This window comes from Phymastichus coffea, unplaced genomic scaffold (genome assembly GCF_024137745.1).
Source record: "Phymastichus coffea isolate CEN01 unplaced genomic scaffold, Cenicafe_Pcof_1.1 PCOF00139, whole genome shotgun sequence".
Lineage (NCBI taxonomy): Eukaryota > Metazoa > Arthropoda > Insecta > Hymenoptera > Eulophidae > Phymastichus > Phymastichus coffea.
The window spans coordinates 390,210-401,102 of record NW_026706950.1 but is presented as its reverse complement, the minus strand read 5'-3'; the positions used below and the strand labels follow the sequence as shown (position 1 = coordinate 401,102).

Genomic DNA, 10,893 nt, shown 5'->3' with positions numbered 1-10,893 from the left:
TTAAAGGTTTTAGAATAGTTTTTGCAGAAAAATTGATTGAATCAAGAAAAAAAGCCTTAATTTTTTGGAATGCCACATATTGACATTCGTGCTCCTTCACTATAGAAATATTAAAGCAGGTCTCTTAAACCACACTAGAGATGATTTTTGAAATGCATCCTTACAAATAGGAAAAAATTTTACCAGTATTGAATTTGATTGAAGATATAATTTTTGGTGGATATAATACATTTCTTTACTTTTTAGTATCCCTAGGGAAATACAAAACTTACAGTTTTAACTTTGTCTGGGTATAATTAATCATTTATAAATTGTGTGACTATTGTTTTAATGAATGGTTAATTATACAAGACAAGATGACTCCGCAGTAGGAAATTAAGTTTTAATGAAACATAAATATGAGTTTAGTGGAGTATAAAATAAACGATTTTTGGATACAGAATTCATATGAATTTCATTAAAAAAATCTAAGAATGTTCCTGTTTACATACTGAGGTAACCCCTGGCTTGGCTACGTCGCCGAGTAATGAGATATCCAACCAAAATTGTAACAACCAAACCTGCTAAAATACAACCTACAGCTATTGGCACAATATCAGGGGTGTCAAATGCACAGACTTCAGCTGCATTGAATTAAATATAATAATTATCATTAGTATCTCCATAAAATATTCATAAAATAGAATTTTAAATACCATGTATTAACTTACCATGATCAAATGATGTGTCATGACCTGTTTTGAAAGCTTGAAATTTGATGTCTGTAATATTAACATAACCGATAATTTGAGTATCATTTTCTTTCATTAAACTGAAGGGTTGCAGTTTGTTGCATTGATAAGAGTTTCCAAGGCTAGTATTGAAATGCTCTTGATTATGGAAAACTTTCAATGTTACACCTAAAACAACAAATTATTATTTAATAACCATAAGGCAAAAAACATAGTAACAACTCCATCTCCATAAAAATAAGTAGCATTATGATGAATATATAAGCTTACTTGGATCAACACCAGGTAGATCTTCAGCTTGAACTTGAACTTCTAATTGGCTAAGCCAATAAGTTTTAGATACATTACTTTTTTTGAAAGTAAGGCTGAAACTATTATTTCCAGCACCAGAAGACTTCCATGAAAGTATAATTGTTTGAAGATTTGAAGAGAAATTGCCACTAGCTATTGTTTGGTTATTTGATGGAATATCTATCAATACAGTTTTGTTCTGAAATCAATTTACACATTAAGCTAAAAATATTTTTATATTGGTGTAGGTCTAATTATTTGTAGAATGGTGTCTCATATAAACCTTTACTTTCTCATCATTTTTAACATTGTAGGTGATACTCAGTTGTACAGCCATGTTAACAATGATGACATTGTCTTTGTCACTTATACTCCATTTCGCTGCTTGAGGATCTGGTACTGGAGTTGTTGCGGGAGCACTAGTACTTGTACTTACAGAAGCAGTAGTTGGGTTAGAAGTAGTCTTTGGATTTTCTGTAGTGCTAATGGTTGTTTTAATAGATGTAGTGCTTATGATAGTAGTTGTTTTGTCATGAATAGAAGTAGTGGTTGTTTTGACTTCAATAGGGCTTGCAGTAGGGTCAGGCTTAGAAGTAACTTGAGCATTGAATCCTGTAAGAATAATTTTCATGTTTTTATCAAATGATCAAATGATTTATTTTATTGGAAACATTATATTAATTCAACTTTGTTATTGTTATGTTTACAGTTACATGTATTTTTTATGAAAGAGATTACTTGTAAAATCAGAATTGAAAATAAAGTTTATTCCATTGTGCTGTATAATCATTGGTCGAGTCTATCATTCTTTTGTTGGTTATTAATATGAGTCAGTGCAACAGGATAAGACATGCAAAATTTATCTTTAGTTTTTCAACTGCTTTATCAAACAACCACTATTGAGCAATTTCTGTTATATTTATTGTGAATTGATGTGATTATTTTAAAACATTAATTTTTTATTAAAAATAAATAATTTTGGAACTAAGTGATTATCTAACTAATAACGTGTGCTACTTATGTAAAATGTTACTCAATCTCTACAGATTCAAAAAAAGCAGTCTCAACTTTCATAGCATACAAATTCTTTCTTATAGAAATAGTCATAACATAAATATATGCAATGGCAAAATTATAATACGAATTATAATAAAGAGTTTTTATCCTATTATTTGAAAAAATAATAGAATAATCATTTAATGTCTATATTAGGAGTTTATCAAAAAAGTTGGAAATAGTAAGCTACACCAAAGAAATCTTATCTTCAATACAGAGCAGTGTTATCAATATATACTTAACATTTGTGGATGAAAAAAATTCAAAGCAAAGCAAACAGTAGACACAGCAATGATAATTCGATTCTTTTTTATTTTGTATAAAATTTATCAGTTCGCATTATTGCGACTGAATATGACAATTCAGTGCCACCAAAATCGAATAGCGAACAAAAGAAGAATAATAATGAGCTAAAGAATAACATATTTTATCAAATTTTAGCAGCGGAAAGAATCTATCAAATCGTCAAAAAACATACGAGGAAATGTTAGGGATATAATATAGATTCGGTATAAGCAATGAATCTGACGAATATTGCAACGTCATGAATGTTCCAAAAGATTTGTCAACCATATTTTTCAAGCAGAGTGCAGGGAAAACCTGTAAATGCGCGACTAACGGCTTTCGTACGCCACTTCGAAGTGAGAATAAAAAAATACAGCCACGCAAGATGGAGGCTGAAAAAATGCACTTACCTGATATCAAAACTAGGGAACAAATAAAAAACAGCGCAGTAGATTTCTTCATTTTAAAGTTCGGCCACACGTCTATGGTCTTTCAATAATCTCAACGAACTGCGACGTACAACAGAAAGCTAAACAAGAATATCGTTACTAATTGAGACGTACGGAACGAAAGAATTCCGTGCAGATAATGACTTTCCAGTGTACAGAGACACCACGGACCACGGCAGCGCAGGGCTACTAAATTGTTGAATTGTCCAACAAAGATTGATACTAAAATAGCTGAACGATACTATTGTGTTGGGAAAATGACACAACTCCTCTCTCTCCAAATGATATTTCCAAGTAAATCGATGGGCAAGTTTTTATAAAAAAAGATAGTCGACGCAACGACGGAACTCCGAATCCGATTCCCCTTCGCTTATTGGCTTACGCCAAAAATAGTCCAAAAATTTTGAATCTTACTTTGAAAAATTCATACATTTTTTATGACAAAATTTTGTGAGAGAAAATAATACTCTATAAAATAATAATATTCCATGGAAAAATATAACTTTTTAATCATTCTTTCATATCACTCAAATTTTACACTATAACTTCAAACAATAATTCTTATAACTTATATACCAATCTTATCAAACCAAACAAGTATAAACGTCGCGTAGAAAATAATTAAGTCTACATTTTTATAAATTATCGGAACAAAACCGATATACATATTTTTAAAACTTTTTTGCTTCAAACAATATTATCCAAATCAATGTCATCAAAGGCAGCATCATCCAGATCTAGTAAATCTTTCAAACTATCCGAACTTGTTTGCAAGCTAGAATTTTGTGCTGCATCAGTACTCATTGCATTTGGTGGTGATGACATAATAAAGTTATCCATTTTTTGCTGATTATGAACTAATTGATTACTGATTTCGGCTTTCTTAAGATCAAAATTTTGATCTAAACCGACTTCATTTAACGTTTCAATTTTCTTTTGAATTTTAGGCCATAAGTAATCATCAGCTGTTCCTTGAGCCAGTAAATATCGTATAACAACATTATCAATTTGGCCAATTCTGTGTACTCTATCTTCTGCTTGACATAAAATCTGAAAACGTAAAAGACATATTTTATTAATTTCATGCTAAAGTACGTTTTTAATAATAAAAATAAACTATAATACTGACACCAGGATTCCAGTATAATTCTGCAAATAAAACTAATCGAGCTGCTGTCATAGTTATGCCTGCATTTGCAGCTGTTATAGATAACACTGCTACTAATACATCCTCATTTTGTTGAAACGTATCAACAAAATATTTTCTTTGCTCTGCATTTGTTTTTCCATCTATTCTTATAAATCTAAAATAAATAAAATAAGATATTTTACTAAATGGCCTGAAATATAACTTTTAAAAAAAAGTCATTAGCTTACAAAATTTTTTTTGCAGTTAGCACTTGACTTATAGCATCCATCATAGATTGATGGTGAGCAAACACTAGAAATTTTTCTTCATTTTCCAACAATTCAGTGATATAGTTACTGCAATTTCATGAATAAACGTTTTTACTTTTATGTAATTTCAGATTAACCTTAATTACCGCTTTTATTATTAAAATGACACTAATATTTACCAAACTGCTTTTTCCTTGGCTTTACTTGTCTCTCTATAATATTCCAAAAGTGCAATGTGGGAATTTAATCCTTTTTCTTTTTCATACGTTTTAGAAGCAGCCTGCATTTCTTTAGTGGTAGATTTTATTAGATCTTTATCCAGAATAATCTTTTGCCTGTAATAATATACAACTACTTATGCTAAGTTCAAATAAATTAGTTTTCTTAACTAATATAATAACTCACTATTGTACCTTATTTTTGATGGTAATTGATTCATGACTTCACTTTTTAACCTCCTTATCATACAACAGGTTTTTAGCAGATTTTCTAACTCTTTCAAATTTGATGAACCACTGAAGTCCCAACCAAACTTTGTCTGTACACCAGCACAGTATCTAGCTCCATACTCATAATAACTAAAATAAATTATTTAATAATAAATTTTATCCTATTTACATTTTCATAAATTATCATTATATAAATATTTACTTTATAAAGGATGGCATCAATAATTTCATTTGAGAATGTAATTCTATTGGCCTAGAAAGTGCTGGTGTACCCGTTAGTAAAATGATTCTTTGAGCATAATTTGCCAACTTTTGAACTGATTTTGTTCTTTGAGTCTTGGGACTTTTCAAATAGTGAGATTCATCCTAAAAGAATAATTAAAAATAAAATTTAAATAATATAAATAATAATATTGCAATAATTTATAAAAACATACACAGATTATAACACCAAATTTTCGCGCAGCGATTTCATCTATTCTTTTTCCTAATAAATCATAGGATATAATTGTAATTTGACTTTTTTCTATGTAGTCTTTAGTTGACACAATATGTTGAATGGATTGTGCAGGTACTGATGATAAATTTTCAATTATAGCTTCAGACCACTGGTATCTAAAAAAACATAGTTATTTCATTTTTTAAATTTGTTAGAAAAATGTTAGTTAGATAAAGAAATATTATAAAAATACTTGTTTTTACCTTACTGAGGATGGAGTAACTATTATGAGAGGCCAATCATTTTTATAATAATGTGCAAGACCTAAAGCTTGCCTTGTTTTGCCAAGCCCCATATCATCTGCTATAAGGCATCTTCCATTTTGCAATACTCCATACCTAAGTCAATGATATTAATAAAAACTATAAAAATGATTATATGAAATACGTACTCTATTCCTTCTCTTTGAAATTGATAAAGTGAATTAAGAAGTGTAGCATCAATTCTTGATAAATCTACAATTGGTTTTTCTTTATTTTCATTTTGAAATGAATTTTTGAAAACCTCAAAACAGGAAATGTTAAAATTAAGTGATACTTTCCAGTTAAAGTACGAAAAAAGAGAATAACGATTTTATACTTTTAATACAAAACTTGGTAGTCCATTGAACACAACATCTGGTTTCATGTTAACTAATTTTTCATGCAATAAATCATAATCATTAATATGGAAATTCCATACTTTACTCTTAGCGTCTGAAAATTAATTTACTAAATCATATGCATATTCCTTGAAATTGGTAATGACACATAATAAATATACTATTTCTTATTTTATTACCATATAATCGTGTAGGAATGGTTTTCAAAATTTCTATCACTGGTTGATGAAATATAGATGTATCAGCAGCAAATCTATTACTACTTATAATTGAACAATTAACTTCGCATGCAGGTTGATTTCCATAGAATTTATTATTATTTATTGGACTGAATCGGTTTAATATTGATTGCTGTTTATATGAGCTTGGCATTTTTTTTTGAGGATTTCCATAAGAAAATGATTTCATGCTTGAATTAAAAGTTACTTTATTGCTTCCATCATTACTAATGCAATTCTTGAAATTATTATTTTTTAATGAAGGTTTTGCATTTTGATTTGGATAACTTTTATCAATGTTTTTTTGAAAAACAGATGTTGGATTTGCACTATTGCTAGGCAATCTTTTTTGTCGTTGACGTTCCAAAGCCTCTTGACGTTTTCTTTCAATGTCTTCTTTTGAATACATATCTAAAAATAATCACAGATAGGTAACACATTTTCCAGTTATATCAATGATATTAAAATATACCGGAGTTTTATTGGGTGAAATTTAATGTCTTGAACAGAAAATCTTTGTAGGTTACAATTTATACAACAAAAGTATACAGCCTAGGTTTGATTCACTCATATGTAAAGCCATAATTTTAATACTTCCATAGTCAAAATAACGAAAAAAGTATTCTTTTAAATGATTTTATCTACATATTTATGTTACAAAGTAAATAAATAACAACAAAAATGTTATAGATTTTATTCTGCAACTATGTACAACGTAGTGTTATTTTCAATTGTTTAGACGTTTGATAACCTTAACCTTCGGGTTGGTTATATTTTGTCGTCTGCAGTCTGCAATTATGCATTTTCGTACATTGACATACTTATAAACAATATGAATACTGTAAATTCGCAAAAAATATTCATTTTTTTTTGTTACGTATTAATCAAAAAAATATTTATGAATTGTTAATTCACTATTGCAGTAATTTTTCAATAAACAAATCTCACGAAATTGGCGGTTGAAAATTGAACGTAGATCACCAATTTGGCAACATTGCGTCGGCGCGTAGGTCGTATTCGCGTTAGTTAGACAGTCACATAAAAAATATCGTTCTAAGTTAAAAATATTTAAGCCGGGGTTCCGACTAAAGATTATTTGTGTTTGTTTATTACATTTACCTTATTTATTTTATTAGATAAGTATAATAACAAGTCCAAGCTATGCTAATAACTCGACCTACTTTTTATTGAATTCTGAGCACATGATTTTTAATTTACCTTTCTTGTAAAATTTCATAAAATTACTTCTTAAATATTGAGGTTGAGGTTTATTCTAAAATTTATCAATCATGTCAAGTACTACTGCACCAGAATTTAAATTACCACGTAAGTTCTTATTTATGAAAATTTTTACCTTTTTTTTTACATATTTAAATAAAATTTTTCCCTGAAAGTACCTCCAAAGGAAAAATTTAACATCATATTTCCAGCTGATCATGAATTTATTGAACCAAGAAAAGCAATAAAAAGTCCAACTGACATGGCAACATGGGAAAAATCAGAAGCATACTTTGTAAGTACAGCTGTATAAAAAATTTTGAGTTTATTAAGATTATGCCTTTGTTACATGTTGTTATTATTACTGCATATAAAAATAGGAATACTTTGGATTTTTGATGGCAATTAACGATGCTGTGAAAGGCAAGGCAATCGATTCAAATTATCCATGTTCATCAACTGTAGATAAAATTATTCAAATGCTTAACAAATTTGACAAATGGATAGATGAAATTCCTCCAACCGAGCAACCACAACGTTTTGGCAACCAATCTTTCAGACTTTGGTATGAAAGATTACATGAGGTACCTAGAAGAAAATAATTATGATTAAAATTGAAAATCAAAAAACTATGATATGTTTGAATACTAAATGATCATTTTTAGAATGCTGTAGAAGAACTAAAACAAATTTTACCTGAAAATCTTTACCCAGCAATACCAGAAATTGTCCAATACTTACTGGAAAGCTTTGGAAATGCTACTCGTATAGATTATGGGACTGGTCATGAAATGGCTTTTGTAATGTTTTTATGTTGCATGTTTAAAATAGGTGCTTTTGAGATGAATGATAAAACAGCAGTTGGGTTAAAATTATTCAACAGGTATGAATTTCATTTGATTATATTGATGTCGATTTTAATTGTATTATTTATATTATTCTTAATAATTTTAAGGTACCTTGAAGTAGTTCGCAAGCTTCAACTAACTTATCGCATGGAACCTGCTGGTAGCCATGGCGTTTGGAGCTTGGATGATTATCAGTTTGTTCCTTTCATATGGGGTAGTTCACAATTGATTGGTGAATATAAGAATAATTATTTCCTAAAAGACTAAAGCAATGAGGTATTAAAATAAGAATTTATTAAATATTTAGGCCATCATCGTATTGAACCTGTGCACTTTGTTGATCATGGAATTGCACAAGCAAACAGCAAACAATATATCTTCCTTGGATGTATAGAGTTTATTTCAAAGGTAAAAACAGGTCCTTTTGCTGAGCACTCCAACCAACTCTGGAATGTTAGTGCAGTTGGATCATGGTCAAAAGTTAACAGCGGTCTAATAAGAATGTACAAAGCAGAAGTAAGTCTTACTATTTTGAAAATGCATTACTCATTATTTTATCTAATTACATAATGAAAACAATTTTTGATTTCAGGTATTAGCCAAGTTCCCTGTAATACAACATGTATTGTTTGGGTCTTTATTTTCCATGAAACCAGTGCCCGATAGTATCGCTTTCAAGACACCAAGGGCTCCTATTTCTACTTTAGATCCCCGTTGAAAAAATTCGTTAATTCCTGAAGTTAACAACTTTAGTTTCTTCATTAATTAACAGAATAAATTCTTTATCTATAAGCAAATGATGATTGAAATGACTTATCTTTTATTGTAATTATGAGCATATTACATGTATGTATGGATTTGTAAATATTTTTCAGACCTCGAATGGATTTGCATTATTGAGTAAAAGTATTTTCCGAACCATATTAATCGCTAGTTATTTTATAAATTTGTAACCACAGAGGATATTGCAGATAATTTGCTAGAAATTGCAATTCCTGCGAAGCCTTTCTTATCAACCGGCAACAGTAAAGTGGTAAGCGAAAATTTGCGAGATGTGCCGGGTGCGCGTTCAGGTTGCGCTGTGTAGTATGACCAAGAGATGGCAGTTGATTTATGCTTTCAATCGTATAATTATATTATCTTTTCATCATTATCAAATTAATATTGCTACTTGTCTATATTAACCAAAATTAAGCATTCATTACGAAGAGTGCGGGAAGAAGAAATTTTTTACACGCCACATGTTATTTGGGCATGATTATGCATTTGTTTAAATGATTCTCTGAAAGCGGAATATTCATGAATAATAATATTTCAATGAGAATGAAAGCTCTGAAAAATCAGTCTAATTTGAAGAGGTTAAACTACTTACGAACGAAGCGACGCGACGGCTGTTCTTTTAGCGAAACAAGAGCTAACTGGCACTATTCCAGAAAAGAGTTTAAACTCGCATGCAGCAGTCGGGCCGCTGACAGGAAAGAATCTTTAGCTGGCTACTCGATTTTTTGCTCCCTTTCGTATCAATGCGTCTGAGGCATTCACTCGAGAGAGAAGAAGTGTCCCCCTGCCGCTCTTCTACAATAGGAAATTGACTTATGATCTCTTTTCGCCTCGCACCAGTCTATTCAAATGGCCCTCTCTCGCCCTCGGCCCTCGCGCCTAGTGCCTTATAATTCCTTGATCGACGACTTTCGTCTGGGCGGGTAAACAAAAGTTGTTCGGATCGGCTACACATAGCAGATAATTTTTCTCTTTCGTTAGATGTTGGTCGGATATACGTTGTTGGACGCGCGAAGGAGTCCAGTGAAGCGCGGCTAGGTTTTCTCCTTTTTGACGCTAGATACATTCTTTCAGCGCAGGATAAAGGAACTTTTCTTATTTATCAAACTCTTGCCTCCGTTCGTAGCTCCTCTCTCAGTCTGGCTCGTTTTTTCGCTTTTTTGTCTCTCTCTCTCTCTCTCTCTCTCTCTCTCTCTCTCGGCAGCATCTTGAGCTAGCAGCAGCGGCAGGCACAGACTTTGCTTTTCCTTTATTTCCCTCCTCCATCATCTGCGCTGCTTGGCGGGCGCGAGCGAGCGGAGGGCACACGTTTTCACGTTTGTCGGTCGGTGTCACTGCCACTGCACACACATACCTGATGCCGCTCTCCGTACGCGTGTACATTATAGACGCTGTAGCCGGTATGTAAGCAACTGCGAGAGAGCTACTCGTGGAAAAATTCGATTTTTACGATACGCTCTCACGCCGCTCCCTCCTTTGCTTTATGAGCGCGCGCGAGCGCGAGGCAACTATACCAAGCCGCAGCGGCGCTTTCGTTTCTTTACTTTTGCTTTTTTGCGCCTGTTTCGCCGCGTGCGGAAAGCCAGTCGGAGAGAAATATGTGTGTGCTCAAGTTGTTGGCCCGGCGAGCGCCGTCACTGGATTCATCCCAATCGCACTCGCTCGAGCTTTCACAATGGTGCTTAGAGGTCGACTTTCGCGGGCGAGCGCCAGCGAGTCTTTGCACATCCGCTGGAAGCCAGCGAATCTGCATAAAATCTACATCGAGCGCAGGATCAAAGCGGAGAGCTGCGCGCGAGCAGCAGTCGCGGCGGCGGCGGCGGCGGCGTCGGCTGCCGCGCCGGATACGCTCGGGCGGGCTCGCGCGCATGCAAATGCGACAGACACGCAACTCGGACTCGCGCTCCCTTCGGCCCGCGTCCGAAGAGACGCGCGCCGCGCTCTTTCGGCTCAATTGCCCGTCGACTCCCATCGGCGCTTTATGACGAACAATTACTCGGCGCCGCGGGCACGTAGCGGCCGAGCGATCATCGATCGCTTGAACGCGCGCGCATAGCGAGCGAGCGAGCG

General features: G+C 32.9%; 3 protein-coding genes across 4 annotated transcripts; 1 reads left to right on the top strand and 2 right to left on the bottom strand.

The window, feature by feature from the left end:
• Positions 1–36: 36 nt before the first annotated feature.
• On the bottom strand, positions 37–3,103 carry LOC131671926 (lysosome-associated membrane glycoprotein 1). Of its 2 annotated transcripts, none has more exons than XM_058948736.1 (5): positions 2,774–3,103; positions 1,312–1,634; positions 1,002–1,221; positions 711–899; positions 37–623 (listed from the first exon to the last, which is right to left on the bottom strand). In XM_058948736.1, exons 1-5 carry the CDS (start codon positions 2,823–2,825, stop codon positions 484–486), a joined length of 924 nt encoding a protein of 307 aa, XP_058804719.1. In that variant the 5' UTR covers positions 2,826–3,103; the 3' UTR covers positions 37–483. The 2 variants fall into 2 exon arrangements, with proteins under 2 accessions (XP_058804719.1, XP_058804718.1); XM_058948735.1 differs by having other exon boundaries at positions 1,306–1,634; positions 2,774–3,102.
• Positions 3,104–3,304: 201 nt separating this feature from the next.
• LOC131671924 (SWI/SNF-related matrix-associated actin-dependent regulator of chromatin subfamily A-like protein 1) lies at positions 3,305–6,873 on the bottom strand. Its single transcript, XM_058948733.1, has 12 exons — positions 6,450–6,873; positions 5,939–6,388; positions 5,738–5,853; positions 5,550–5,662; positions 5,362–5,496; positions 5,097–5,274; positions 4,862–5,025; positions 4,624–4,788; positions 4,390–4,545; positions 4,190–4,297; positions 3,942–4,116; positions 3,305–3,862 (listed from the first exon to the last, which is right to left on the bottom strand). The coding sequence occupies exons 2-12, from the start codon at positions 6,384–6,386 to the stop codon at positions 3,500–3,502; spliced, it is 2,121 nt and encodes a 706-aa protein (XP_058804716.1). The 5' UTR covers positions 6,387–6,388; positions 6,450–6,873; the 3' UTR covers positions 3,305–3,499.
• A 136-nt stretch (positions 6,874–7,009) lies between these two features.
• Positions 7,010–8,954, top strand: LOC131671925 (serine/threonine-protein phosphatase 2A activator-like). Its single transcript, XM_058948734.1, has 7 exons — positions 7,010–7,303; positions 7,372–7,490; positions 7,576–7,779; positions 7,861–8,078; positions 8,151–8,275; positions 8,351–8,559; positions 8,636–8,954. The coding sequence occupies exons 1-7, from the start codon at positions 7,267–7,269 to the stop codon at positions 8,759–8,761; spliced, it is 1,038 nt and encodes a 345-aa protein (XP_058804717.1). The 5' UTR covers positions 7,010–7,266; the 3' UTR covers positions 8,762–8,954.
• Positions 8,955–10,893: the final 1,939 nt, after the last annotated feature.

What these genes read in the sequence shown, in the direction of transcription:
- LOC131671924 (XM_058948733.1), bottom strand. Translation starts at nt 6,386, where the DNA reads ATGTATTCAAAAGAAGACATTGAAAGAAAACGTCAAGAGGCTTTGGAA. An exon ending in CATTCCTACACGATTATATG is followed by an intron (nt 5,854 to 5,938) that starts GTAATAAAATAA and finishes ATTAATTTTCAG; the next exon opens with ACGCTAAGAGTAAAGTATGG. An exon ending in AATTTGGTGTTATAATCTGT is followed by an intron (nt 5,026 to 5,096) that starts GTATGTTTTTAT and finishes TTATTCTTTTAG; the next exon opens with GATGAATCTCACTATTTGAA.
- LOC131671925 (XM_058948734.1), top strand. Translation starts at nt 7,267, where the DNA reads ATGTCAAGTACTACTGCACCAGAATTTAAATTACCAC. An exon ending in ACCAGAATTTAAATTACCAC is followed by an intron (nt 7,304 to 7,371) that starts GTAAGTTCTTAT and finishes TTTCCCTGAAAG; the next exon opens with TACCTCCAAAGGAAAAATTT. An exon ending in TAAGAATGTACAAAGCAGAA is followed by an intron (nt 8,560 to 8,635) that starts GTAAGTCTTACT and finishes TTTTGATTTCAG; the next exon opens with GTATTAGCCAAGTTCCCTGT.
- LOC131671926 (XM_058948735.1), bottom strand. Translation starts at nt 2,825, where the DNA reads ATGAAGAAATCTACTGCGCTGTTTTTTATTTGTTCCCTAGTTTTGATA. An exon ending in TCTACCTGGTGTTGATCCAA is followed by an intron (nt 900 to 1,001) that starts GTAAGCTTATAT and finishes TTGTTGTTTTAG; the next exon opens with GTGTAACATTGAAAGTTTTC. An exon ending in TGACACATCATTTGATCATG is followed by an intron (nt 624 to 710) that starts GTAAGTTAATAC and finishes AATTCAATGCAG; the next exon opens with CTGAAGTCTGTGCATTTGAC.